This window comes from Equus przewalskii, chromosome 6 (assembly GCF_037783145.1).
Source record: "Equus przewalskii isolate Varuska chromosome 6, EquPr2, whole genome shotgun sequence".
Lineage (NCBI taxonomy): Eukaryota > Metazoa > Chordata > Mammalia > Perissodactyla > Equidae > Equus > Equus przewalskii.
The window spans coordinates 84733803-84761738 of record NC_091836.1 but is presented as its reverse complement, the minus strand read 5'-3'; the positions used below and the strand labels follow the sequence as shown (position 1 = coordinate 84761738).

Sequence of the window (27936 nt, the reverse complement as noted above, 5' to 3'; positions counted from 1 at the left end):
GGAAGATTTGCCCTGAGCTGACATCTGTGCCAATCTTCCTCTATTTTGTATGTGGGTTGCCACCACAGCATGGCCACCGATGAGTGGTGTGGGTCTGTGCCCAGGAACCAAACCCAGGACACTGAAGTGGAGCACGCCAAACTTAACCACTAGGCCTTGAGGCAGGCCTCTGAATCCTTTTATAGTCTTCCATTTGAATTATTCTATTGGCGTTTTAGCTGTCCTTTTTTCTGTTCTTTTTAAAGTTATTTTTCCTAGTGATTCACATTGCATCCTTCATTGAGTATCCTTACAATTAAAATTATACCACTTCTCATAAAATAAAGCAAACTTTAACAATTTAATTCCATTAATTACCCTCATCTTTTGTGCTACTGTGCTTCTGTTCTCACATATTTTAGCTTTTCATGTGTTATAAATCTCACCATGCGTTCTATTTTGTATTAAATAGTCCCTTGTCTTTTCAAAACAGTACTCAGTTGTTTATGAAATCCAAAGAAGAAAAAGTTTTGTTTTATTTAGTCACATATCTATCATTTTTTATTTTCTTCCTATATCCAAGTTTCTATCAGATGCTTTTTCTCTTCATCTTGAACAGTTTCCTTCAATATCTCTTTTGGTATGTGTCTGCAGGTAAAGCATGTGCTCACTGGATAAAACTCTAAATTGGCTTGCTTTTTTTCTTTCAGTGTTTTAAAGATGTTCTATAGTCTTCTAGCCTTCCTTGTTTCTAATGAATAATCAGCTATCATTTTTATTATTGTTACCTTATATGTAACGTGTCCTTTTTCTCAGGAATTTTCCCTTGGTCTGGTTTTTAGCAGTTTGACTAGTGTCCAGGTATGGTTTTCTTTGTATTAATTCTGCCTGCATTTATCTAAATGTCTTAAACCTGTAAGCTGATGTTTCTGACCAAATTCAGGTAATTTTCAGCTAGTGTTTCTTCAAATATTTTTCAGTCATGATTCTGTCTCTCTTCTCTTTCTGGAACTCCAATTACACAATTTTAGGACATTTAATATTGTTCTATGCATTGCTGAGTCTCTATTTACTTTTTCAGCTTTTTTTCTTTCTGTTTTTGAGACTGGGTAATTTCTTTTGATGTATTTTCAAGTTCACTGACTCTCTATCTCTTCTCCAAACTTCTGTGAAGACTTTTCAGTAAATTTCCATCTCAAATATATTTTTCATTCTAGAATTTCCGTTTGTTTATTTTTGTAGTTTCATTTCTCTGCTGAGTTTCCCCCATTTATGCATGCATTATGACAATCTTTTCGTTTGAGTCTTTGAACATGTTTATAATGATTACTTTAAAGTCCTTGTCAGCTAATTACACTATCTAAATCATCTCAGTTTCTCTTTCTGTTGACTTTTTTTTTGTCTCTGGGTCACATTTTCCTGGTTGTTTGAACAACTAGTAATTTTTTATTATGTATTGTACACTGTGGATTATACATTGTAGAAACTCTGGCTTCTGTATCTTCCTGTATTAAGAATGTTAGTTTTTGTACTAGGAAGGAGTTAAATTACTTATGATCCCATTGAACTTGTGAAGGCTTAGTTTTGCACTGTTGGGGAGAATCTGTTTCAGTTTTGTCTTAGTTCTGGGGCAATTCTTGGTCCTGGCGTATGGTTTGTATTTCTAAGGAGTGGCCCCTCTGTGGTTTCAGTGGAAAGCCTAAGGTGTTCCTGACGCCTCTCTAACTTGGTAGGATTCAAATCCAAATTCTGTTTCCCTATATATGGGCATCAGCTGAAATTTATACTCAGATTTTTCATATTACAGCCCTACTTTCCACTGCAATTATTGGAGTCTTCCCTATACATGTGAAGTTCAGAGGTCAGTCACTCAGAAACCTCAAACTCTGTCTTCTGACACATTCAGCCAATGAAGACTGACTTTCTGTTTGCATTCTAGCTACTCCATGCTATGCAGACTGGGGAGTGTCCTCATGGGAAAGCTGTGAAAACAGGGATCTCACTCTGAAATTCCTTTCTTTCTAGGATTGAATCCTCTCCTTTTTCTTCTTAATTTTGGTAGATCTTAAGGGACTTCAAATGGTTGTTTTTTAATATTTTTTCCAGAGTTTATAATTATTATCTGCTTGAAAGTTAGTCTGATATAAGCTATTCTGCTATTACCAGAACTAGGTCTCAGAAGAGAATCTTTTGTGCCAGCATATTTGCATATATCACATTCATTCTGTCTGATAAAATGTAAGTTTTAATGGGCCTGTGAGCAGGTATTTATTCACCTTTTTTCCTCTATTCTTCATTATCAATTCACTGTCATTGAGTCATTGAGACTGTTCTGTGGTAATTTCTCATTTAGTTTCCATTTAGTCTCTTCTAGAACATGTTTGCTTGGGTCCACTACCCTGCTTAAAAACCTTAAAGACTTCTTGGCTTGGCATTCAAGGAACTTAGCAATCTGGCACCTACTTACTTTTCTAATTTATCTCTTAGTATCTCTCTCTTTTTTCTATAAGCCAAGCCATAGCCAGCTTCTTTTCATTCCCTAAAACCTACCATACTTTTGTTATAATTCTGTGCCTTTATTCACACTCATTCTCCAGCCTGAAATACTTTCACACTCGTACCTGCCGGTAAATTCTTACTCTTCCTTTCAGATGCTGCTCAAGTACCACTTCGTCTCTGAAGCCTCCCTGATATTCATCTCTGTCCATTCCAACAACATTAATAGCTTCTCTTCTCTGCTTTCGTAGTATTTTAAAATTACCTTTGTGAGCACTTATACTGTTTTATAATTTTCTATTTATGTGTCTATTTCTCTCCTTGGACCAAATTCCTTAAAAACAAATGAATAACATTTGTTATTATTCTTTTTTATACCCTATCACAATGCTAGGTACATCTGAAATTTGTCAGAAGTGTTTGCTGAATTAATGCATAAATAAATGATTACTGGGCACATTATAGAGTTAGCCAGAGTTCCTCCTTAGGGAGAACTTTATATATATACAAACCCACACCAATCACCTACTCATTCACTCACATAACCCTTGGAATTTACCCAGGAAGGGGGCCTCTCTAGGATTAGTTCAGGACCATTGCCATAGGCCATGATGGTTAAACTGGCCTGCTTTCCAACCCACCTGGAAAAACTCAAGTCTCTGTCTTCTCTTTAAATCATTTAAATCACAGATTCCTAAGGAGATCTTTGCCTTGGCAATTTCTATTTTTACCCCATAGACTAACTATCTTTCTTTATCTAACTGAAAGTTTGCCTTTACACAAACTGTGATATGGGAGACGAAGGCTAAATTAATCAATCCACACCCCCTCGGGGAGGTTGGAGAGAGCAGGAATTCTGGAGTACTGAGGACTAGTGCTTTCCCTTGGTGCCTAGTGCCGTGCTGTTGACCTCCTAGCCTTTCAGTGACTGCTGTTTAGGAGTGCTGTTGCTGATAATCAAAGACTCTTGGTCAGCTGGAAAGCATTATTCTCCAGGTACAGAGCTGTGGGTCTAGGCTTCTTCCAGTTGCTTTCCATGAGAAGGCACATCATGAACACTGAACTCACAAATGATTCCTCTGCTATTAAAAGTAAAAGAAGCTACCTCATAGAATTGTGAGACATTCCCTGGGACAATTCTGGATTCTGACACAGAGCGTTGGCTATTTTAGAGTGAAGTGCCTTTTTTTTTAACTTGATGTTATTTTCGAAAATGAATGAAGCAGTATGAAGTCATGTTTGACATGTAGATTTTAAAGTTAATTATAACAGAAAAGGGATTTTAGGCTTCAAATATTCTGACTAATAGCATACCTTCTGAAAAAAAATTCTATAGTATTTTATAGAATTTTCCTTATGTTTAAAAGGGCTTTCATAATATACAATCTCCATTTGTAAATTTCTGAATTTATACACACATATCTAGTCATCTATATTTTTACTGCTGTGATAATAATTCCCTAACTATTTTGTTTCATGAAGCAAAGTTTAGGGAAGTTAAGGACACTTTCTAAATATTCTTTTGACTTTGTGGCCTCTTAATGCTTTCTTAAAATTCTGACTCTGATAAGATATCAGGTCAAGTTTAAAAGTGGTTTGAAACCCTTGTCTCCCTGGATGCCTCTTCTTCTTCCCAAATCTTGGTTCATCAATAAAAATTCCTAGTTTAGCTTAGGATGTCCCCATATATTTTTCAGTCGACTCCCCTTGGAAGAGAGAAGGGGAGGCAAGAAAAAGATGTGCAAGTGCCCTGGAGTATTTTCTATTTTCCCTTTCTTAAATCATGTTTCTATACCATGTACTCTACTTGGATTTCTCAATTTCTGGGAGCGGTCCTGTGAGTCCTAGAGGTCTGCTGTGTCACGTCGGTGTCAGTCAGTGTCACGTAGACAATATGTGCTATGGGAGGAAGGGGCAAGGTCAGTGTAGGGCAGTTGGTGGAGTGGGACCTGAGCTCTGTTCCTTGGAAAAGGTAGATTTTAGTAAGGTAGAAGAGAGTAGGAAGGACATGCTAAAACTACAGTACGGATGAAAGGGAGGGAAGTTAGATCCATATGTGACGCGTCTGGGAGAATCAATTGGAGTGGAGTAGACGATCTGCTAAAACTAGAGTCTAAAGTCCACGTGAGCTCTGCCAGTCTGTGGGAGATTAAAACTTCCCGTTCACAATGAAACACGTCTTTTAAATGAATAAATAAATGGAAGCTGACTATTTGGTTTTGCTGGAGGTAGAGAGAAAGCTATGACAGTAAAAGCAGATCTCAAATGTTAATCACCTGTGGCATAGTAGTTAACTTAGAATAATATTGAAATGTTTTTGCATCTGACACTCTCCACAAGCCTGTCTCCTTTTATGTGTATGCATGAAAGTATATAAATTGCTGAATCCATGTCAGTTGTGAAGTAATGGCACTGAGGGCATCATAAATTACCATGGTGATCCTCAAGCGAAGACAGTGTCGTCTCTGAATGAGTATTTCACTTCCAGAGTAATGTATGCCTTCATCTGGCCCAGCAGTCAGCATATTGCCCTGTGTTGATGGATATTGTCAGCTGGAAGCTACACTACATTTCACTGCACAATAAACATGGCTGTCAAACCCATATAAAGTGAAATCAATTTATCCTGTATGGTCAGTGCATTTTAAATGAAATTAATGTACTGTGGGTATGGTGGCAAAGAGGTAGCATATTGGTTGTGCATCTTGGGATCTGAGGCTTCTCATGTAAGGGATGGTTCTGTGTAGTGGGCCTAAAAGAAGAGCTGTTTATGGGATATGTTATTTTCACACGGTCTTCAGAAAGCGGCCCCGTGCCCGCCCCCATGTTTACAAAAGAATTGAAAGGGTGAGCCGATTCAGCCTTTTTATCCTGTCTTTTATTTGCAATAAATGATGACCATATTTGCCAAATAATAGTGCACTTTATTGTTCTAATTTATTACTAGCTCTGACACAAACAAATTTCTACTTAATCAAGGTATCTAGGAACAGGGTAGAAGGGCCAGAGATTGACTGGGAAATGCTCCTGTATAATCACTCCACTGAGCTGGATTTACTTTTCCCAAAAAGTAGAAATGTTGGTTTTAATGTATATTTTGCTTCTAAACTTTTGGGAGTAGGTTTTCCTGTTTATGCAGTAGAAGCCCTGGCTGAGGCCATCAGTCCAACCACTTTACATTTAACCATAGAGGTTCTCAATCTGGAGGGTGATACTTAGCAGCTGCCACAATGCAAAGCATACATCAGTGTGTCATGCTGGTAGGGTGCAGAAAACAAGCAAGAGCTATGTCCATTCATCCATTTATTCAATCATTCATTACTTTACCATATTTTACTAATTGAAACTCTATATGCCAAGCGCTTTACTGGAACCTGGGATACGGCAGTGAATGAGAGCCAGTTCCTGCCATATCCTCAAGGGGCTTTCAATCTAGCATGTTACTGGAGTCACCTCTTTGGAAACTATAAAATATCAGGAATTTAGACCTAGTTTCTTAGAGGACTGTTTAAGAACTACCCTTAAATGGCAGAAAAAGATACTGGGACCCTTGAAATGAATGCCTGTTAGTCTACTACTTTTGCATATGAGTTGAAAACAAAACAATCTTTTACTTAATAAATATTTATTGAGTATCTATTATGTGAGAAATCCTGGGGATCTAAGAATGAATACAACGTAAACACTAACTTTAGGGGTCTCATGTTCCTGGGGATGGAATGGGAAGATTAGAGAGAGAGTCACATAAACAAGTAACTACTTTGGAGCATGGAGCATAAAAGAAAGGAATGAATGTAGCCTGGAGAACATCATTGCAGATGCTGTTCCTTTGGCCTGAATTACTCTTCCATCTGTCTTTACTGCCCTCCTCTATTCATGTGCTAATTCCTGTTCATCCTCCAAGACTCAGCCTAAGCATCACCCCTCCTAGGAGGCATCCGCTGACTATCCTGTGAGGTGTCCTCTTAGTGCCCTGTTCACCTCAGTGTCACAACACTTCTCATACTCTCTGTTATAATTGTCTCTTTGGGATGGGTCTCCCCTCTGAACTGTGAGCTCCTTAAAAGCAGGGGCTGTTTTATTCACCTTTGTATCCCTAGCACCTGGTGTAAAGCCTAACTCGTAGTAATTGTTCAATTGGTACTTTTCATTGAATTAATTCATTCATTCATGAATCACACCACATTTGAATAGGCCTTGAAGGATGAGTGTGAGTTAGCATGAAGAATTAGGAGAAGGGCCTCCAGGCAGTGAGAGGAGCACTGGCCAATGAACAATATTGTGAGAGAGAGTTCTATTTGAGGCAAAGAGATAGTTTGAAGTGGCTGCAATTGTTGGCAAATGAGGGTATAATGATAGGTAAGAGTCTGCTCTTGAAGGGAGGAGTCACAGCAGGAAACCTTACCATAAAACGATGCCAGTCATTGCTTTATCATCATCTGGAACTGATTGCAGTAAAAATGTGCTAGGCGTATAAAAACATGCAAAATTAATTCTGCCCAGTGTGTCTTTGAGGCCTACATCAGAAGGGCCTGTAGAATTGTCATTTGGAACTGTCTTCTGCTTCCAAGAGGTCACTTAAAAGGAGGGAAATTGTAGGAAAAACAGCTGAACCAGGCGGCAAGCTGTGTTACATTATCCAGATAATAATGCTTTGCACCCATCTTGTTCTTCCTGCCCTGACGTTACAGGAAGTAAAGCAATGAATGGCTCTGCAGCTAAACTACAGCAGTATTATTGTTGGCCAACAGGAGGTGCCACTGTGGCTGAAGCGCGAGTCTACAGGGATGCCCGTGGCCGGGCCAGCAGCGAGCCACACATCAAGCGACCAATGAATGCATTCATGGTTTGGGCGAAGGATGAGAGGAGGAAAATCCTTCAGGCCTTCCCTGACATGCATAACTCCAACATTAGCAAAATCTTAGGTGAGTGCAGCCGCTGATGCTGATCTTCTACCCCGTGAGTGGAAAGCATAATTTGACATCCAAGGGAGCCTGTGGTTTGCAGAAGTTAGATGTAGTTCAGCAAACTGCCTCAGGAGACTTAGTCGTCATGTCTGCGTCCCCCACCCCACAATGTGGCATTTAGGTTTAGGAGTTATTACATCCACCAGGTACCAGGGCAGGACTGACTAAAAACATAGAGACAAAACTATTTATAGTATGTGTTAATACTGTGAATTTGGCAACTCTGAGAGGTCACTGCTCCACAGGAATCATGGAGACAAGCGTTATCACCTTTTCTTATTCAGTCTTTTTAAATTCATCAGTTGCTGTGAAACCTGGGAAACACTCATAGACCCTACGGTTTTCTGCATCAGTGGTCTTGGCTTCATATGGCTCCCTGAAAGAACTCATCAAGGACTAGGGGTGAGGCCCCAAATAGTGTGAAATTCATGGAGTGTAGAACAGTGCCTCTAATGATAACTTTAAAACTTGTAAAATAAAACTCCATTTACTTTAATAAGATATGACTAGTTCAAATTTCATAGCAGCGAGTTGAACACATGGACCACAGAGCAGAGGCCCGTTTTGTGGTGAATTGCCAGAGTGGTTCTCTTGTTCCTCAGGATTAAACTGAAGCCTTGTTCTGTTAGTGTAAAGCTTGCCCAGTGCAGATTATACAGTTTGGAATTATTGTGCTCAACATGTCGAACATATTTTATTCAACATGCAGCATTACAGTCAACATGTTTCCTCTTTAAAAAGAAAAAACACAGAAGGCACTGTTCTGTTTAAGCTGTCATGATGTGACAAAATCTCAAAGGGAGCCGTTTAAGAAGCCGAAAAACATTAGAGACTTAAACTGTGGTTTTTGTTTTTTAAATGTTTTGTTCAAAAGCAATAAATATTTAACCTGAGTAAATATCAGTGATCTGGACGTACGCAAATACACATGTTTTGTCACTGTATAAATAATTTAACTTGATTCTGAGACATTTTGAGCCAGTGACCTCTAAGAAAATTTAAAACATACAGAAGATCAAATAGCGGTGAAATTTTAAAATACAAGTTTTTCCTTTCGACTTTTGAATCTCAAGATGGATACTAAGTATTACAATTAAGTGGGGTTTTATTTTTAGAGGTTCAGGGATGTGCATAGGTGTATTTTTTTTAATTGAAATACCTTCAAACCAAAATGCTCCTAATAGACATATTAAAATTTTTTTCTAATTAATAGGCATTCAAAAGAAAATCAACGTTTCTCTGTCCTTAAAGTTTGATATCTAACTTTGCAATTTTTAAATTTTTTTGCCGTTTTGGTAGCAGTATGAGAGAGCTCTCAGATGGGCACAGAACCTCCCTGTTTCCATTTTGGCAGCTGTGGGGAATCTATATTATTGGTGTGATTCTGTGAAAAAAAAAATTATTAAGAGTATAGTAAGTGCATTCATTAAAATGTAAACTTTTAAGCGCAAGCATTTCGAGAGCACCGAGAATCCTCTGTGAAGTGGGGCTTTCAGCTGCTGGGAGCCTGGCACACAGAGGCCTGGCCCAGAGACTTTCTGCACAACAATCAGCAAAGAACAGGGATTGGTGTGCTCTTAAAGCAGACCGGGATATTGCTGGCTACAGAGAATATTTGTACAGCTTTCCCATTTGTTTATGTATGAAAAATCTCCACTGAAGAATAGCGAACATCCAGTCAGCACAGCTGTTACCGCTTTATTCACCAGCGAGACACAAAAATGCAATTTGATACATGTAAAAAAACACATCCCTTCTTCGTCAAGTGTTTAGATAATTCTTTATAAACAATATTAGAGAAGTGAATACTTTTCCTTCTTCCTGTGTAAACCATATTAAAAATTTTTGTACTTTCATTGGTACAGCTTTGAATGAACGTTTATGGTACTTGAAAATGGTCTATATAATTCCAGCGATGCCTTCCGGTTCTAAGCTATAACTTCTTTAGTAGAGTTTAGGCTTTTTAATTATCCTGGGCCTGGGGAGACAGTGTGCACAGTAGGTTTTTATACATGGAAGGCTATCAACATCTGCTGACATGTTATCAAAGGATAGCTTCACTAAAGATGCTTGGAGTGTGGGAGGTGTTTAAATTTCTGGAACCAAGAGAGCTTGTGCAGAATCCTGTCGTACCTGAACATCTGCTTAGGGAGTTTAGGTTTTCAACCCTCTTGAGAGAAGCAGACAGATACAGTGTAGGAGATGGTCTTTAAGTAGCAAAGACATGTTTTTAAACAATATACTTATTGTAGCATCAGCTTTAAATTATTAGGAGAAATAATATAATAAATGTATCAAAAATTATCAAAATTGTTCTTTGCTCTATGGTCTAAAAGACTAGTTGTGAGGCTTAGTGTCTATGGTAGTAGGAGCTACTCGAGCACAGGCGAGTGAAGCGATGGGAAGGTCTATCTAGTTGTTTTTGCCGGGAACGTGTTCCTTGACCACTTGGGTACTTGACTATTTTTCTGTCTAGGGTCTCGCTGGAAATCCATGTCCAACCAAGAGAAGCAACCTTATTATGAAGAGCAGGCCCGGCTAAGCAAGATCCACTTAGAGAAGTACCCAAACTATAAATACAAACCTCGACCGAAACGCACCTGCATTGTTGATGGCAAAAAGCTCCGGATTGGGGAGTATAAGCAACTGATGAGGTCTCGGAGACAGGAGATGAGGCAGTTCTTTACTGTGGGGTAAGTGTTGCTGAATTTAGCCACCTAGGCTTTCCCTTCCCAGTAAGAAACCGCAGGATGGCTCCTGGCAGTGTGTTTGGGAAGAAGATTAGGGAAGGAGGAGGTTGTGACATACCGAAGGGGCTCGGCTATGGCAATCTTTGCAGTGTCACAAGCACACAGCCTTGAAGCATGGCTCCTGCTCAAATCAAAACAAACCTACAACAGATCGCTCCCAACTGATCATCCCTTTCATTGTCTTCCAAACTCATCTAAGATGTTCAGTGCCCACACACACAGTTTCTGGTAGTTTATTTACGCAGACACACAAGGAGAAAAAATAAAAACTAACCTTAAGAAATCCCCAGAAGCTTTCCAGCTTCTCTGGGTGGTGCTTCTGACTCTAATCACAATAGTCTGCTTTTGTTGTGGGATCTACCACAAGATAATTGGCCTTGACATTGGTTAGAGGACCTCATTTTTGGCGTAAGATACAGAACTCCTGTTGCAGTAAATTATTCTGTGGTGCAAGCAGTAACAATGTGGATTTTCTTGCTTAAATCAGAAACTAGACATGTTTTTGATATCTTCAAGTCTGATTTCATGTCATTTTGTTTAAAAATTAGGTAATAGATTTCTGGTATAAATTTCGACTTGGCTGACTGGCTGTCTGCATTTAAAGGAGGCCCCTTGTAACCACAGTAGTCAGGATAAGTGGGGACGCAGATGCCTCTAGGTCCCAGCACTCCTAGACCGAGAAGCTCGGGGAGATGGCAGACCAGGGGACCATTCTGGAGGCACTGGCCTGAGGCAGCTGGAGTCAGATTGGAGAGACACTTGGGAAAGGGCTTGAGAGAGAGAAGTGAAGTAAGGAAAAAGGAAGCTGTATTCACTGTGAACCAGAAGGAGAACTGAGGAGCTGTGCTATGCCAGGGAAATAGGAAAGCCTCACTATAGGTGAAGAAAAGAAATGCCTTAAAGGAGAAGGAAAGAATTATTCATTTTTAAGGACACTCAAAAAATAACCTCATGGAACAAAAAGCTGGCTTTAAAAGCATGTGTTTAAAAGCATAAAGTTAATTTGGAATAGTAAATAGTCAAAAATACCAAAAAAAAAAAAAACGGCCCATTAAAGCAGCCTCGTCATGAGTCTATACAATGCGCTCAAGGGTTAGAGGAGGAGCATGGGCTCTGGAGAGTGACGGCTGAGCTTCAGACACTGACTGTGCCGCCTACTTGGGCAAGTTCTTTAACTTCTCTAAGCTTCTGTTTTCTCATGTGTGAAATGAAACAAATAATAGTACCTATCCCATATGACTGTTGAGAGCGTTTAATGAGGCACTGCTTTTAAAGGTCCTTTGTATAGTAGTTAGTACAGTATCAATAAATAAAGGTGAGTTCCTATCATTGTCATTACTATTAAGTATGGATTTACTATCACAGTACAACTACATTTTATCACATTAGATAATCATTGAATTTCTTTACACAGTGGCAGAACCTTTTCGAGGTAAAGAGAGGCTTAAGCCTCCCTGTTATTTGAGGATCCCAATATATTACCAGATGAAGATGTGCCAAAATAGGATTATCACATTTTTCTGTATTATAAATGTTTTCATTTAAAAAAGTAATACTTTTAACACCAAAAGTACAATGCAATATAATTGAACTATTTACATGCTAATTAGGGGATTTACGAAAAATACCAATTCATGGTGCACTTTAGGAAGTATAGTTGTATGTAACAAAATACAGATTTAAGAGTGTGATAACTGTCTTCTTTTAATCCTGCTGGCATATTTCTACGTGTAGTCTCTTTGAAGAGAGAATGGAAAGTTTAAACTGGAGAGCCTTTATGGCTCCCACCCTTCTCTCCAGTCGTGGCCCCTGTGTATCTAGGGATGCAGAATGGGTCTCCTTTGTCATAGTCTGGAAGGCTATCACAGGTGCTGTTTTAGTTCCCTGATGCTTATTTGAGAATATGAGATGCAGTAATTCTATTTAATTTAGTCCTCTTTACCAAAGGATGTATTGAAACATCTCTGGATCAAAATACCTAAACACATGGCAATGCATGTAAAATAAAAAACTCAGTAGCATCTACCATTTATTGTCTACTGTATACTAGGTATTTTAGATATACAAATCACATAATCTTCTAAATAAGAAATGGAGTCTTCAGGAGGTCCAGGGCCGCTGAAAGATGAGAAAGCACGAGTCTCCGTCCAGGTCTCTGCCCCTGTCGCGCCGGCTGCCTGAGGAATCGTCCCGACCACGCTGCCTCAGAATACGCCTCACAGCCCTCTTCTGGCACACTCACGAGCACGGCTGTGCTATTTGAGGAGGAGCTCCTAGAACCTAGAGAAAAGAGGGGCTTCGATTGTGGTGTGTGGTGGCATAAAAAGAGCTTTGAAATTTAGAGACTGTGGATTCTGCTCCCGGTAGTGTAGGAGGTCCTATAGGGAAGGATGCTTTTGGACTGTGGAACAGGGCTACAGATGTTCAGGACGTGACCAGAATGTCTTATTCTTTAATCTTCAACTCTGACTACTCTCCTTTGCGTTGGTAATACTTGCTACATAAAGCCAGGTATTATTTCCACTTAAGGATTCATGTTTTGTTTTAAGTAGTTGTATTTGATAGATTATTAACTCCCGAGGGTTCATCTTTGGAAACTGATCTTTCGTAGACATGAGGCTATTACAAGAGGGAAAAACAAACAAGAAATTTAAAGATTGCTATTGACTTCTTGAGGGAATGGGGTGAGATCAATTTTTATAGCTGATTTTGAAAAGACATGCATAACTTTCAAGCCAATAAAATTACATATAGTGCTCAAAAATGTCATGCATTTTACCAACGATACAACTAGAAGTTCAGTGAGTTAGTTTTTTTACTTAGCTATTATGAAATGAACTTACCAATAAGAGGAAATGGAGTAAGGTTAGCTCTTACCTTGGATTTAACCCTTTGATTGACAGGTTATCAGAATTTTGTAATAATTCTGATGAGTACTGTTAATGTTGAAATGATACTCATTAAGGTGCATATAGCTACAATGCTGTCTTTTCCCAAAGAACTATGGCCGAGTGTACTTCCATTTATTTGAAGCTTATTCAATAATTCACCTGTGAACTAATAGAGAATTATTCAGATATTATAAAATATTAAATTGGGGGCTACTTTTTAAGTAATATTAATGGTAAATTATTGAATACTTACTATGTGCTATAATACTGTACTGAGTAAATTATATAAATTATTGCAAATACAACAAATTTACAAGATAGGCAGTATCTTCCTCACTATGGGGTTGAAAAACACAATGTTCAGGGATGTTAAATAGTTTATCCAAGGCCACACAGCTAGTAAATTGCAGAGCCGAGGTTTAAAGCAGGCTTTTGTGAATGTGAAACGTATGTCCTTTTCACCATTACACATACCTCTCCATTAGAGCCTACAGATTGTTTAGAGGCTGTACAGCGTAGTGGTTAAGAACATCAATTCTGGAGCCAGACTGTTCTGGCTACATCTGCTTCTTCCTGGCTCTAGGTGCTAATGCATAGCCATCTTTATTTCTCTGGACTCTCCACTTGCCCTTGGGAAACGTCAATTCTCTGTACCTCGGTTTCCTCATATATAGAATAGGGATGATAATAATACATAAAACATTGGAGCCTTCTAAAGATTGGTTAATTTAATATATCTAAAGTGCTTAGAACCGTGTCTGGCATATAGTAAGGCCCAAATTAGTGTAAATATCATTATTCTAGAAAAATAATGCCATGTGCCAAGGATATATTCATATTATAAAGAATTATATTCTACTGCCTTAAGCTATAAGTGATTTGAACAATTTGCCATTTTGATCTTAATTCTAAAGAGGTTGAATCAAACCTGTAAGATAATATAATTGATTAGCATAGACTAGCTGCACTATTTTCAGTATTGTCCTCCTGAAGAGAAAGCTGGATTAGAATCTCTAACGGGTAACGTAAAAAGATTGCTATTATTTCCATTACTTATTGCAATATCAGCTACAGAGATGTGCAACAAATAGGCTTATCTCCTAATGAAACAGACTTTGTTGCCTTCATTTATAGATGGTGTAAATGTCTGAAGGATCAGCAAACAGGGAAGCTTTGCCAACATGAATGTGTAATTCTGCTGCAATTGGCAAAGCTACACTATATTCCAGAAATACTCTTGTGATTTTGAAACCATGCAGCAATGCTGGCCTCTATCAGGGTCAACTTACACTCTTTACTGAAGCTGGGGGGTAGGGTTCTTAGCCATTTCTGCTCATGTCAGCTGTGTGTGTATACTTTTACAAACATCTACAACTTCTGTTTTGATGTGCACATTTATTATTTGTAAAGCCCAATACTTGCCAGCTATTCCTGTTTGTGAAATCTGCAGTGTTTGAATTTTGACTTTGCAATTGATCTGTAAAGGAAGGAAAAATGCTTTTTAGGAAAGTAATTTCCGATAGACAAAGCTTGAGTCTGCTGGCTGGATTTTCCATTTTGTTAATTGATTAGTCAGTCAATTGGTAAGGGCCTATTTGAAACTAACTATGTGCCCAGCACTGTACTAAATTAATATAGTACATGAGGCATTGATTCTGTACACAATGAGCTTTCGGGGAATGCTGTAGTCAGAGAAGCCAGACACTTACATGAATAGATAAGCAAATAATAGTTTGTTATACACACATACATACAGAGAATACATTGCATTGTGCTGCACATAATGTATAATGAAGTAGTAATTTTGTTTTTATAGACAAGAGCAAGTAAAGCTCGGAAGAGGAGAGATTACTATGCATTAGGTCCAACCAAAGGCTGTCCTTGAGGAAGAGGACTTGAGGTTTGGGTAGGGTCAGGCAGGTGGAAAGTAGGGGTAAAGACTCCTATTTTAGCAAGAAGGAGAGTGGGGGAAATGTGGAAGTGTTCAATAATAAAGGAGGTGAGCCTATGAATTTTCCCTGGCAGTAAAGAAAAGTAAGATAGGCATGGTACGGCAAGATTTTGGAAACCTTTGAAAGCCAGGCCTCTTCAACTATAATTAGCTATGCTCACTTAAATGTTTTGGCTTCTTATTATGCTGATAATGACAATGAGATAGCAAGACCAGCATGACAGTTAGCTTATGATTTTGCACCCACAGAATCAGCGGTACCTTAGAAGGAGCCTCGGAAGTCATCTACTTAAGCAGCTAGCGGTTGTACGAGTCCTGAGTTCTGCTCAAACTCTTCCAGGGCTAGAGAGCTCACCACTTCCCAAGAGAGCTAGTTTCTTTGCGGAACATTTCCTAATGCTAAAAAATTCTTTTCTCCTAACTGAGCCAAAATCTGCCTTTATGCTACTTTGTAGATTGATTCTAATCCTCTTCCTTGGTCTCTTCTAGAACAAATATCTTTGATATTTATGAAGAGAATCATATAAGCATCTAAAGATGATTATATTCATATCCCTTCTCTACTACCCTCTTTGCTATATATCTAGTCTCATTACATCTTTTCTTCTCTAGGATAGGTTACCTAGCCTTTTCATTTATGTTCCTTCTCATTCACTAGTTCATTCATTCATTCATTCATTCATTCCGTATATTCAGCAGATTTTTATTGAGTGCCTCCTATGTTTCAGGTATTTTTTAAGCTCTGGGGCTATATCAGTGAAAACTCCTGTCCTCATGAAGCTTACGTTCTCGTAGAGGAAGTTAGACAATCAATCAATCAATGAGTAAATAAATATCAAATAAGTGCCTTACAACAAAGTGAAATAGAGAAAGGGGTAAGGAGTTTCAGAGGGTGGAGTGCAATTTTAAACAGAGTGGCTATAGAAAACCTCACTAAGAAGATAACACTTGAGCAAAGACCTGAGGAGGGAGCAAGCCACGCAGACATCTGGGAGAAGAGCTAGGCAGAGAGAACAGCGACTGCAGAAGTCTTGAGAAAAGGTTGATTGCCTCGTTCGAGAATTAATGAGGCCAGAACCATAGGAGCAGAATGAGTAGGTGGGAAGAGTAATAGATGTCAGAAAGGTAATAGGGAGCCAAACTGTGAAAGGACTTGGCCATTTTGAAGATTTTGAATTTGGCTCTGAGTGAGATGAAAGGCATGGAAAGGTTATACGCAGAGGAATGCTGTGATCTGACTTAGGTTTTAAAAAGATCTCTCTATCTATTGTGTTGAGTATTGTCTAAAGGGGCATGGCCTTAAATAAGGAGGCAGGCTCTTACAATAAGCCAGATTAGAGTTGACGGTGGTTTGGACCAGGGTGTATGGGTGGAGGTGGCAAGAAGTGGAGGGATTCTGTATATATTCCCGAGAGCAGACCAATAGGATTTGCTAATGAATTGGATATAGGGTTTGACAGAAGTACGCTTACCAAGGATTGGCTCAAGCAACCAGAAAGATGAAGTAATCATTAACCAAGATTGGAAAGGAACAGGCATATGGAAGAATGTTCAGGAGTTCAGCTTTGCACCTATAAGGTTGAGATAGTACTTTGACATCCAAATCAAATAAGGAGTCTTATATATATATAAAGTATGAATCTAGAATATATATATATATATTCAAACATATATATATGAGTCTGGAATTTAAAAATGTAGTGCTTACTGGAGATACAAATTTGAGAGTTGTCCTCATATAGATAGTATTTAAACCTGCGGAATTGGACAAGATCACCAAGGGAATGAATTTAGATAAAGAAGAGAAGAGGTGCAAGGACTGAGTCTTTGGGTACTTCAATATTTAGATGTCAGGGAGATAAGGAGGATGCATCAAATGGACTAAGAAGGAGCAGCTAATGAGATAGGAAGACCAGGAGAGTGTGATATCTTGGAAGACAAGTGAATAAAGTGTTTCAGGAAGGAGATAAGTGATCAACTGAATCAAATGCTGCTCGTGGCATGGGTCAAGTAAGATGAAGCCTAACAACTGACTTTTGAATTTAACCACGAGGAGATCAGTGGACATGTGACCTTTACAAGCTCTGTTTCAGTGGAGTGTTGGGAGTGACTGAAGTGGATTCAAGAAAGAATTGAGTAGAAGAAATGTAGAGAGTGAATATACACAATCTTTCAAAGAATTTTGCTTTAAAGAGGATCAGAGAAATAGAGCAGTAGCTGGAGAGGGTAGGTGAGTCAAGAGAGACTTTTTGTTGTCTTTTGTTTTTAAAGTAGGAGAGATTATGGCATGTTTATGTGTTAATGGGAATGATGGAGGAAAGAAGGAAAATTGATAATGCAGATGGGAACCACAGTTGCTGGAGCGAGATCCTTAGTAAGCGAAAGCAGATAGAGTCAGTGCACAAGCAGACGCTGGCCTTACGTTGGATTGTGAATCGATTCAAAACCCAGGAAGGCAGGCAGAGAATTTGGAGCACGGTTAGAGGTAGATGGATAAATGTGATGGTGGGAGCCTGTGAAAAGTTTCTTCTAATTTCTCTATGAAATGGAAAGCTGGGTCATCAACTGAGAGTGAGGATCAGGGAGGAGAAGTCAGACATTTGAGGACAGTTGGGAAGCCATGAAATAATTATCTAGGAGAGTAGAAGGAGTGGGTTAGGAAAAAGTGCAATATGATGGCTGAACAGCACTAGAGGCCACTTTGAAGTTCATGCTCGTAAATTTAGAGACTAGTAAGAGTGATATAGTGTGTTTTCACCAGCCAAGTTCAGCTGTGTGGAAGTAGTCACAGAGGAGGCAGAGAGTTTGAGTTTTGCCATGTAAGGGAGTGGAGAGTATCTGCGAGAGAGTGATTAACCACAGAATTTATTCTGGGTAAAGAGGTAAGCGAGGACACGGGGGGAGGGAGAGGGACAGCGAAAACTGATTGAAGGATCAAAGAATTAAAGATCCTCATGGGGTGGGAGAGTTGTTGACCTGGGGAATTAGAGGAAGAAAACTAGAAAGATAAAATGTGGTGGTCAGAGAGTGGGGTGTGTAAAATTGAGATTAGGGAGGGAATACAGTTGGAAATGACAAGGTCTGCTGTATGACAAGAGCGTGAGCAACTGATATAAAGGCAGGGCCAGGTTATCACAGGGGAGAGTAGGTCAAGAAAATGAGATAGCAGGTATTGGAATGGTCATCTATGTGGATAGTGGGTCATCAAGAATTATGGCAGGAGCAATGTTGGACAGAGAGCAACAGTGAGCCAGGAGCTAACAACTTCAAGGAATGAGGGGGAAGGACCAAGCAGGAAGTAGATGGGGGGACAGTGGGTGACGCAGTCTCGTCTCCCTCCACTATCTAGTAGTAGGCTTTTGAGTATCATATTTGTCTCACTTCAGGAAATAAGTTGTACAGATGTTTTGTTTGTTTCTTTGTTTTTAGTGTTCCATTACCAACTTAATGTCAAAACGCTGTTAAATGTGTGGGACCCAGTTTAGAAGAGATTGCTTCTGATTCAAATTGCTAAGTATTTTTCTGATAGTGTGAGCTTGCCTGTCTTGCCCCAATCTTGATATGTGATAAAGAATTTGTGACGTGAGGAAGGGTTCAACTCCTGGCTGTGGTACTTGTGTGGCCTTGAACAAACAACTTAAACTCCCTGAATCTTAACTGGTTACCTCATCTGTAGAAGAGGAGTCAGAATTTGTGCCTCTCAGGTTATTGTGAGGATTAAAGAAGATAATGTGAAAGCATCTAAGCATTGCCCCCAGCACATAATAGGGGCTCAACTCAAATTTGATAGATTTATACATGTGGATATTTTGATTAAAAAATACTGCAAAAATGACCACCTATTCTTTGTGAAAAGAAAATGTCCCTTGTGAAAATAAAGTGTACCATTCAATAATTTGTGTATGGTATGTAGAATTTATATTATAGATTAGCTCACCAAATTGGGAAATCTGTAAAATGGGTTAATATTGCAGTAAAATTTCACTCTACTCTCATTATGTGATTAAGGCAAAAATATTTTTATTGCAATTATCCAAATTCAGTAAAAAATTTAATGAGGCATTCACTACCTTGGGCAGGCTAGCATGAAATTTAATTTGTTTAATTTGCCCAAAACTTAGGAAGCAAGAAGTTTACTGTTTTTAGAATTTGATTCTATGAGATGGAAGCCAGTATTTTATAACATGTTTCTACACACAGACTTCGGTTCCTATATCATCTTCTTCCTTCAGGCAATAAAACAATCACTATGAGCATCATAGAAAATGGATCACTATCGAGTGCTTATTGTCAACTGGGCACTGACAGGATCTATAAAAATCAGGAACTCGTATGAGATACAGTGAGCGCAGTGTGTCTGTATTCTTCCTGTACAGGAAAGAGAGCTGGAATTCAAGTCAGGTGACGGTTCAGAGTCTGGCTCTGCTGGTTAGGGAATGCAGGGCTTTAAGCAAGCCTTATTTTCTCCATCTGAAAACTGGGAATAGTAATACCTCCTAGAGTTGCCGTGTTAGTTGAATGAGGTAATGCATCTGAAAATATTTTATACATTGTGTTAGTTAAAGGTTAAGGAATCATTGTTATGCTTCCTAGTGGTTGAAAGAGGTTGTTAAATACAGCATTATCGGATATCTCCCAGACTGATTCCAGGCCATTTCCATCATTGCTCCCTCTACCAGGCAGGAAGGCGTGCAGGCCTTTCTGAGGAAATTATGCTCCTTCTGGACACGTCAAAGAATAGCTGGTAACTGAGCTACTTCTTCGTAGATTCAGGGTGTTTTCTTCTTAGAGTGAGGTGGATAGAAAGTTTCAATCAGCCAGAATTGTTCAAGTGACGACTGACCCACAGCCGTGGGTATTAAGGTGTGGAAGGCCCTTCCAAGACCTCCCTGACCCCAGCTTTTCTAAAAATGGAAACTGACTCTCAGAAAGCACAGTTACAGTGACATTTTGAAATGAGTTTAAATTGCGATGACTGTCCCTAAAGACTGAGAAGCACTTGGTGAATATTGCATCCATGAGAATACTATCTCAGTCCATACCCTGAGCTAAGTCATAGGTCTTTCATCTTTCCCACCAGTTATAATGCCTCGGCGGAAGTTGAGAGACAGATAGCCATGTCTCCCTGCAGAGGGAGAGACTGACCTTCAGGTAGGGTCTGGTAAGTTTATTTGAACTAGAATAACATTGTCACGGAATGATCTGGTGTGACCAGGCCTTGGCACCTGCTGGCCTCTAGGCCAAGGCAATGTGTGCTATTCTGTAGAGCAGCAGAGCTCTCACTGCTTTCCATTCCTGACTCCTCCAGCCCCAGCTCCAGCCCTGGGCCTCAGGAGTAATGACAGCCAAGACGATCCTTCCACAAGCGGGAAAATAGAAGCTCCTTGAAGGAGTTTCCCTACAAATTCAGCCATGGAAATAAATCGACATTTGTGTGGATACCAAATATGTGCTTTGCTAATCTGGCTCTTTGGGACATACTAGGTGCTTTCTCATCTTTGTCTTTTCTCTGTGCAGTTCTCAAACCAAGGTGAAGACACAAGCCTGCATAACAGTGTCGTTATAATGTGGCTCGTGCCACCAGTCTATGTTTTTTTACTGTTCTTGGAGATCTTAAAAAATGATCTCACACGTAACTTTGAGAAATTAACTATAACGTTTGTTCCAAATGCCAAGCATTATCCAAGCTTTGCCTATTTGCCAGGTTGTAAGAACCCTGCTTTTATGATGCAAAACCATCCACAACTTGCTCCATTCTATTGCTTAACTCCCAACTGTAGCATCAGGGAGATTTGCAGGACTCCTCCAGGGAACATTTGTCATGTTTTGTCATTTGCTTAGAATGTCAAACAGGGCCCCCTGTTGGAATGTGTGAGGGATGAATTGCAATGCCTCACAGAAGAACGTAGATATAGACATTTCCCCTGTTTTATTTTGCTTTTTGACTCTATACAGGCAACAGCCTCAGATTCCAATCACCACAGGAACAGGTGTTGTGTATCCTGGTGCTATTACTATGGCAACTACCACACCATCACCTCAGATGCCATCTGACTGCTCCAGCACCTCCGCCAGCCCAGAGCCCGGCCTCCCGGTCATCCAGAGCACTTATGGTATGAAGACAGACGGCGGAAGCCTAGCTGGAAATGAAATGATTAATGGAGAGGATGAAATGGAAATGTACGACGACTACGAAGACGACCCCAAATCAGACTATAGCAGTGAAAACGAAGCCCCAGAAGCTGTCAGTGCCAACTGAGGAGTGTTTGTTTGCTGAATTAAAATACTGACATTTCACCTCCCCTCCCCCAACAAAAAGTTCTTAAAGAGCCCGCATGCATTTGTGGCTCCACAATTACATCAGCAGAATGGTCTTAATTGTTTCGTAAAGTGTGAGACAGATTAAGTTTTCCCTGATTTTTCATGAACTTGAGTTTTTTGTCGTTATTGTTATTGTTGTTGTTGTTGTTGTTGTTTTAATTTAGGTGAAGACATATTAAATATGAGACACCAGGACTTGAAAACTTATCTCAACCCATAGCTGTCTTACAAGTCTTATATTTTTGTCTTACTTTTTTTTCTTTTGGATGTTGATAAAGGTTTAAGTTACTGTTTTAGATGGGGTTAAACATTCTCACTCAGGTATGCTGTGCCGGCCTACAGGTTGTGAATGTGTTTTTATTCTGAATTATTTTAGAAAACAACTGAGGATTTCATGTTGTGAAACAGAACAAGTCCATGGCGTGTGCAGCTGCATGTAGAGCGTATTCAAAAGGCCTCGGAATTCCATTGCTCCGTGTGTAGAGTTGAACTTTGAATGTGCCAAACTTTTTCATAACTTTTGAATCTTAATATTTTGAAAGTCTTAAAGGAGACACTGCAAAGTCTTAGACAATCTTTGGCATCTTAAAATAGCAAACCACACATTTTTTTTTCCAGAAAATGGTAAAGTACTCAGGAATCTGGAGACAAGATATTGTAAGGAATGAACAAGGTTGCCACAGTGCGTGTACCCAATTGTGTTTGCCTCTTGACGTGCCATCGTTGTGTGACGTGGTATGATGTACACACACAAGAGTGATCACCACACCAGATACCAACATGGTGGTCTTCTCTGCCTGAGACCACCTCTCACTACATCCATTATCCCTTTGCCTTTAACCCTGACATTCAGTCTTAACACATTTTCTCTTAAGTAATTTATTCATTCCAGAATGTCAAGGGTCCACTTACTATTTATTTAAAAAAATTGTTGGTGGCATTAATTTAATAATTCTTGTTTTTCACCCTCCTTCCCCAAAGAACTTTTCAGCCCTTTTCACCTCCTTCTCCTGCTAGATACGAAAGATTTACATAGTAATTTTATGTCCCCAGGACATCTGGAAGCATTTCTGATAGAAGATACTATTAAATACCTACATTGTTCTTTTTACACACGAGTGTGTATCTGGCTGCAGAGCTGTGTGTTGGATGCAGGTGTAGAGTCTTACACTTCAACAGGTATGCCCCTGAAGTTTGCTGTGACCTCAAATCTTTTGCCAGAATTTCCCCCTAATTTAGTTCAGCAACAGGTGGTAGGATCTGCATCAGTGGCATTTTCCCTGAATGCCATTCAGCGGCAAGGGTCAACAGTGGTGACTGCCAGGCAGGAGAGTCCTGCAGCCAAACCTAAAGCCCACGGCTGCGGGCCATGGAGGAGGCTATGGTGATGCTGTCATGGGCTGGCACCTTTACTCGGAGTTGCCTTGTCCCATCTGGCACCTCTAGGGAATTCTTTGCAAAATCCCCAGGATGCAAGAAGCCACATGACAGCCGCAAATCAAAGTTAGAGGCAAATAGTCATGATATATCCAGAGTATGAAAGAAAACCACAGGGAAGGAGAAGGAGGGGAAATACATTCCCTATGTGGGATGTTCCTACTGTTAACTCTGGGGATAGATCACTCCTGGGGCAGCAGACGAGTTCCTCTGGCTCACTCCCGCTATCTGTGGCTGCAGGGGCGGGGCATGCCTACGTGTGAACAAGATTAACTGCACTTGTCACACAAGGATTTCTCTGGAGATGTGCTGATGGGCTGGGAGGTAGTGAGGTTTCATTCCCCATCTCCTAACTACAGGGAGCTCGGCCATGCTATTTGGACCTTCCTGAAACCAGGACTGATTGCCTATGGGGGGGCCTCAACTAGAGTGGGTCAATGGGAGAATGTCAGCGAATGGGACAGTTCACCTCATGGGACAACCCAGAATCTGATCACCAGGACATAGGAACGGCCCCATCAGATTTCTTGAGCCATTTTGTCACTTGGAAGAAAATAGTGTACCTTCATATTTATTTAAAGAGTGCTCAAGGCCGTGCCTCATAGCAATAAATAGGTCTAGCCAGGACGATATGGGCTATGCCATTAGCTGGGAGTGCTCTCTATAAGCTGGTTAAGGTACTGATAGGAATGTTTGTTCTTAATATTGGGTGGGGATTGTAACTTTGTTTTTGTACATTTATTTCAAATGAGGAGGAGGTCATTTTTCTAAAAAAAAATGAGTATTTATTATTGTCTGACTGATTTCTTTTGATTCTATGCCTCTCCTTCTCAGTTCGTTCTCGTTTCTTCTCCTCCTATTGACCTTTGCTTTTGGCCTCTCCCCCTCCTTTTTCATTTTGTTGCATAGGTAGTGTGCTGTATGGCTAGCATTGTATTGTATGTAATTAATTTTGCACAAAGGCAAACATTTAGAATAGTAGGTTAATTTTGTTTGTTTTTATGACCATGCCAAAATAATATTCTGGGCTGGTGGAGAACAAAGGACTGTTCTTTAGGACTGAAACTTGATTTTGCTTCTAGTAAAACAAAAACAAAACAAAAAAACCCCAACAAAAAACACACACACTCACAGATGTTGTTTCATAAGTGTTATAAGCACTGGATATAAATGGTATTTTTTATCACTTCTGACTAATGTGAAACTTGTACGACAACGACATGAACAAAAGTCATCTGTTTCGACTCGTGTGGGCTTGCCTCACAGTTGCCGGATTTGAGTCATTTTTATGTCTTGTTATTTCATTTATTTATGCAAAATACATGTGTGTATGAACACTTTGTTTTAGCTCCAGCTCTGCCTCCGTACTGGGGTTCAGTTACTTCTAGCCGTGCTCTTAAAAATGAAAGGCTATTCAGGAATGATCTGATTGTAAACGTCTCTTTCATTGGGTCAAACAGTGATGCTGTATTTGAATTTAAATTCTGCGCATAAACAGTTTATTCTATTTATTAGCCAAGCTTGGCTCTAAATATCCATGGAAATTAAGAATGACAATCATAGGGATCACTTCATTTTATTTTCAGTGGGGCTTAAACAAAGTTTTTATGATTTTACCATCTCATCTTAGACTTTTCTAATTGTGTAAATATAACATAGAAATAGAATTTATTTTTGGTTCATGAATACTTAGTGAGATATAAGTTATGTATTTCCTTTTTGTTCTCTATCCATATATGTTGGTCCAGACTAGAAGTTGACGAGTCACTGTACCTCCTGGGGATAGTGAGTGACCAGGCACAGTGAGAGAGCCGCGTTCCACCCGGAGGCGGGCCAGAAGACCCTTCTCTTGGGTTCACATGCAGTTTAGAACCCACTGTCCACAGACTCAGACTTGTACTTTTTTTCTTATAGAAAGTAGATGAATTGAACACACTTAATTTCCAGTACAGCTGGGAGAGAGTCAATTTGCTTTGTGAATCCACATCAATCTTATAAGGTAGTTCTGTGACCATTGAATAGTAGTAAGCATGAATGCAGTTATAAAGGCAAAAATCAGCCTCTGAGACTGGCCATTAATAAAAGTCCTACCATGCCAATTAGATTAGACAATGTTCATCAACTTCTTTTCAGTGTTCCCTGTTTCATAATATCTTCAAATCAAAGATAAAAATTATCTCCATTTTGTTAAAGAACTTACAGGATCAGAATTTGCCTTGTCACTTAGAATAGGGACACTGGCAGACAATCCTCTCCTAAAAAAAGGACCACATGGAATAGGAAGGAAAGAAAGAAAGAAAGGAGGAAAGGAAGAAAGAAGAAAGAGAGGAAGAAAGAAAGAAAGGAAGGGACGAAGAAAAGGAGAGAAAGGAAAGGTCAGTCTGCGCACAGGAGCAGCAGGCAGGCGGCTTCTGTATTTCATTGGCAGATACGATGCTGAATCTTTTCCAGGAAGGTACGAAAGCTGTGTTGTTTCACAGGTATTCTGCTCACCCTTTTAGGAGCACATCAGTTTGCTTCATTTGGGATTTGATACTCCCCAGCCTTGTCCTCAGGCCTGATTGGATTTGCCAGGGTCTTGACACCGACTCCCAGGCCAAGTTCTAAATTCAGGTGTGGGCTCACAGCGCTATTGAGCTTGTCAAATGCTGGCCCTCCGTGAACGTTAGCCCCACTGGAGCCAGGGGTGTTTGAAAAGGGTGTGATCCCTCTAGGGCTGAAATTAAAGGCTTCTTTCTTTTCCTTATGAAGCCAGGCTGCTGCTTTGGAGCCCGCCCTCCCGAGCCAGGAGCACAGGCATAGCTGAAAGCGGGGATTGTTTCGAGGAAGCCCATCTACCCCAGTGGGAAGGCAGCCTGGTCACTGGAACGCCACAGCTGCGGCTGCTTCTCTCAATTTACTCATTTTGCAAAGAGGTGACCCCTACCTACTCGTTAGGGAAAAGAAAAAGAATCAGTAGTTCTAAACCATAGGAGAAGTCCTGTACCAAGTGCCAACAACCGCAAAGAATGCAGCTAGACGAATGTATTGAAATTATTACTGGGTCTTCCTTTTTAATGAGAAAATGACAAAAATGATTGCTGTAGCCTTGCCTGATTTTGTACACTTTTGTCTAAGGACTGAGTTGGCACTTAAGCTCACTTCTCAAAGTATAATAATAATATTGTATGACCTCATTTGTCCTTTTACAGAAGCACTTGCATCATTTCCTTAAGTCGTCTGCCCCCGACATGTTTTCTTCCTGAATAAACAACTTCTATCTGTTATTCCTGCCGACCATGTTCTGTTTCTGATCCATATCTTACTGAGTGTATCCCTCCGCTACTATCATTGCAAATCTTGATATGCAAACACATTTCCCTTTCTTCCTTATCCCAGCTTTTCCTTTGGGGACAGACTGCTTTCCAAAAGCTCGTGAACGAGTATTCAGAATGCTGGTACCTTTGGGGCAGGGCTGGAGGGGGCGGGGCAGGAAGGTAAAGCTCAGTGCAGACACTGCTCACTGGTGTCCGTGGCAATATGGAAGCTTGAAGGCAACTCAGTGACATATCTTGCTCGGTAGTTTCTTATTCCTGAAGAACCACAAGCATAAAATGAGGCGCCAGTGCTGGTGCTCTTGGAGTATGGGGGATGTGCAAATATTTAACTGTTTTGTATGCTGCACATTGCAGGTCTGCTCATGTGCATTCTCCGTTTGTCTTCCTTTGTCATATGTGTTTTTGCTTTTTTTGGAAGTGCAGTCTTTATTGTACCTTCTCCAGCTTGTAGCAATTAGAATGCTTAGCATTTATGTCCATTCATTATTGTATTTGCCATGTAAAATTTTTATTACCTTAGACAAGCTTATAAGCTGTTACTACATAACTTATCTTACTGTAACTCTTTTATTTCCCGACATTGTAATTTGTTTGTGATGTATATTGTGAGATTGTATTCTATGTTAATTTAATCAGCACAATTCACTGACATGCTGGACTGACATGCTGGCTGCTGTTTCAGAGTGTAAAGTGTGTGTAGGGCAGTTGGGACAACTGTAACTCTGTTGTCAAGGTACTGTGCTTGGGTTCCTCTAGCAACACTGCGGGTGTGGCCCTTGAGATGCTAGGGGCATTCACTACGCCCTCAAGCAAATGTTAACTGCAGATTTCCTTTGTAGAAATTCTATGTATAACGCAGGTACCCACTTGGCCCATGGCTGGTAACTATTTGGGCAATTAGAAAAAACAAAAACCATAAAAACTAGTGTCTATTGCTGCTTTGAATATGTTTGAAAGTCTGAAAATGTAAATAGTTTATCAAAAAAAAAATCTTGTACAGTCCAGTGTAAAGTTTTTAAATGACCTTAAGGGGTTGCCATCACATCTTTCTCACACTCTCCTCTCGATGATGGAAAAAAAGTTTGCTAAGGATTAAAGAAATGGGAAAAAAAAAAAACCTCTTCAAATTTAAAGGAATGAATCATTGTTCTTAGCTTTGTTGCATACACAAACTTCTTGGATTTTGTTGTGCAGTATTGACGTGAGATAAAACTCAACATTGCATAATCTTTCAGTGGGACTTTTCAAAGTCTTCCCCTCCTCTGCCTCATAATTAAGGGAAAAGACAAAATTGAAAGACACACTGTCTTTATCTATCCTGGTGTATGTTGGCACCTTAGCTACTTTTTTTTTTTCCTTTTTGCACAAGGTGCTTTCCTGATTTGTTAAACATGCCATCTTTGGGTGATCATGTATATGCCATGACGGGGCCCAGGCCCCTCAGGGGAGTGTCTATGAGAACTGCCTATTTATGCTCATTTACCTCAAGACTGTCCTCTCTACCCTTAATCTAGTCGTCATCACTCCATCTTTTGTACTGCTGTTGACACTTACAAATTAAAGATAAATTTTGTTTTATGACCTCTGTGTACGGCCTTGTCTGTGCCCTGCAAACTCTTCCCAACGGGGAGCCCCGTAAGCCCTGGGCTGGCCCCACTTGCCGCTGGAGCCTGCAGAGCTCTCCCGCTCCCGGCCTTGCTTCTGCCTTGCTGGGAGGTGGGCCTTGGGAAGCCTTCAGACCCCTAAGCCTGGAAGGACCCGCCTGCTTTTCTCATTGTGGAGCACTCGCTGCTGCAGCAGGAAATGCTTGTGCATTTAGATGGTAGG

At 39.9% G+C, this 27936-nt stretch overlaps 1 protein-coding gene across 50 annotated transcripts in view; it reads left to right on the top strand.

Annotated features, from left to right (window-relative positions):
* SOX6 (SRY-box transcription factor 6) overlaps positions 1-27690 on the top strand; it is a 571708-nt gene extending 544018 nt beyond the window's left edge. For 19 of the 50 annotated variants that reach the window (XM_070626455.1, XM_070626424.1, XM_070626452.1 and 16 more), the window contains 3 exons: positions 7167-7400; positions 9919-10135; positions 20990-26058. In XM_070626455.1, the coding sequence (XP_070482556.1) occupies positions 7167-7400; positions 9919-10135; positions 20990-21293 (755 nt within the window). In that variant the 3' untranslated portion in view covers positions 21294-26058. Of the gene's footprint in view, positions 1-7166; positions 7401-9918; positions 10136-20989 lie in introns of all 50 variants that reach the window. The other 31 variants (XM_070626467.1, XM_070626465.1, XM_070626463.1 and 28 more) reach the window with 2 other exon arrangements.
* Positions 27691-27936: the final 246 nt, after the last annotated feature.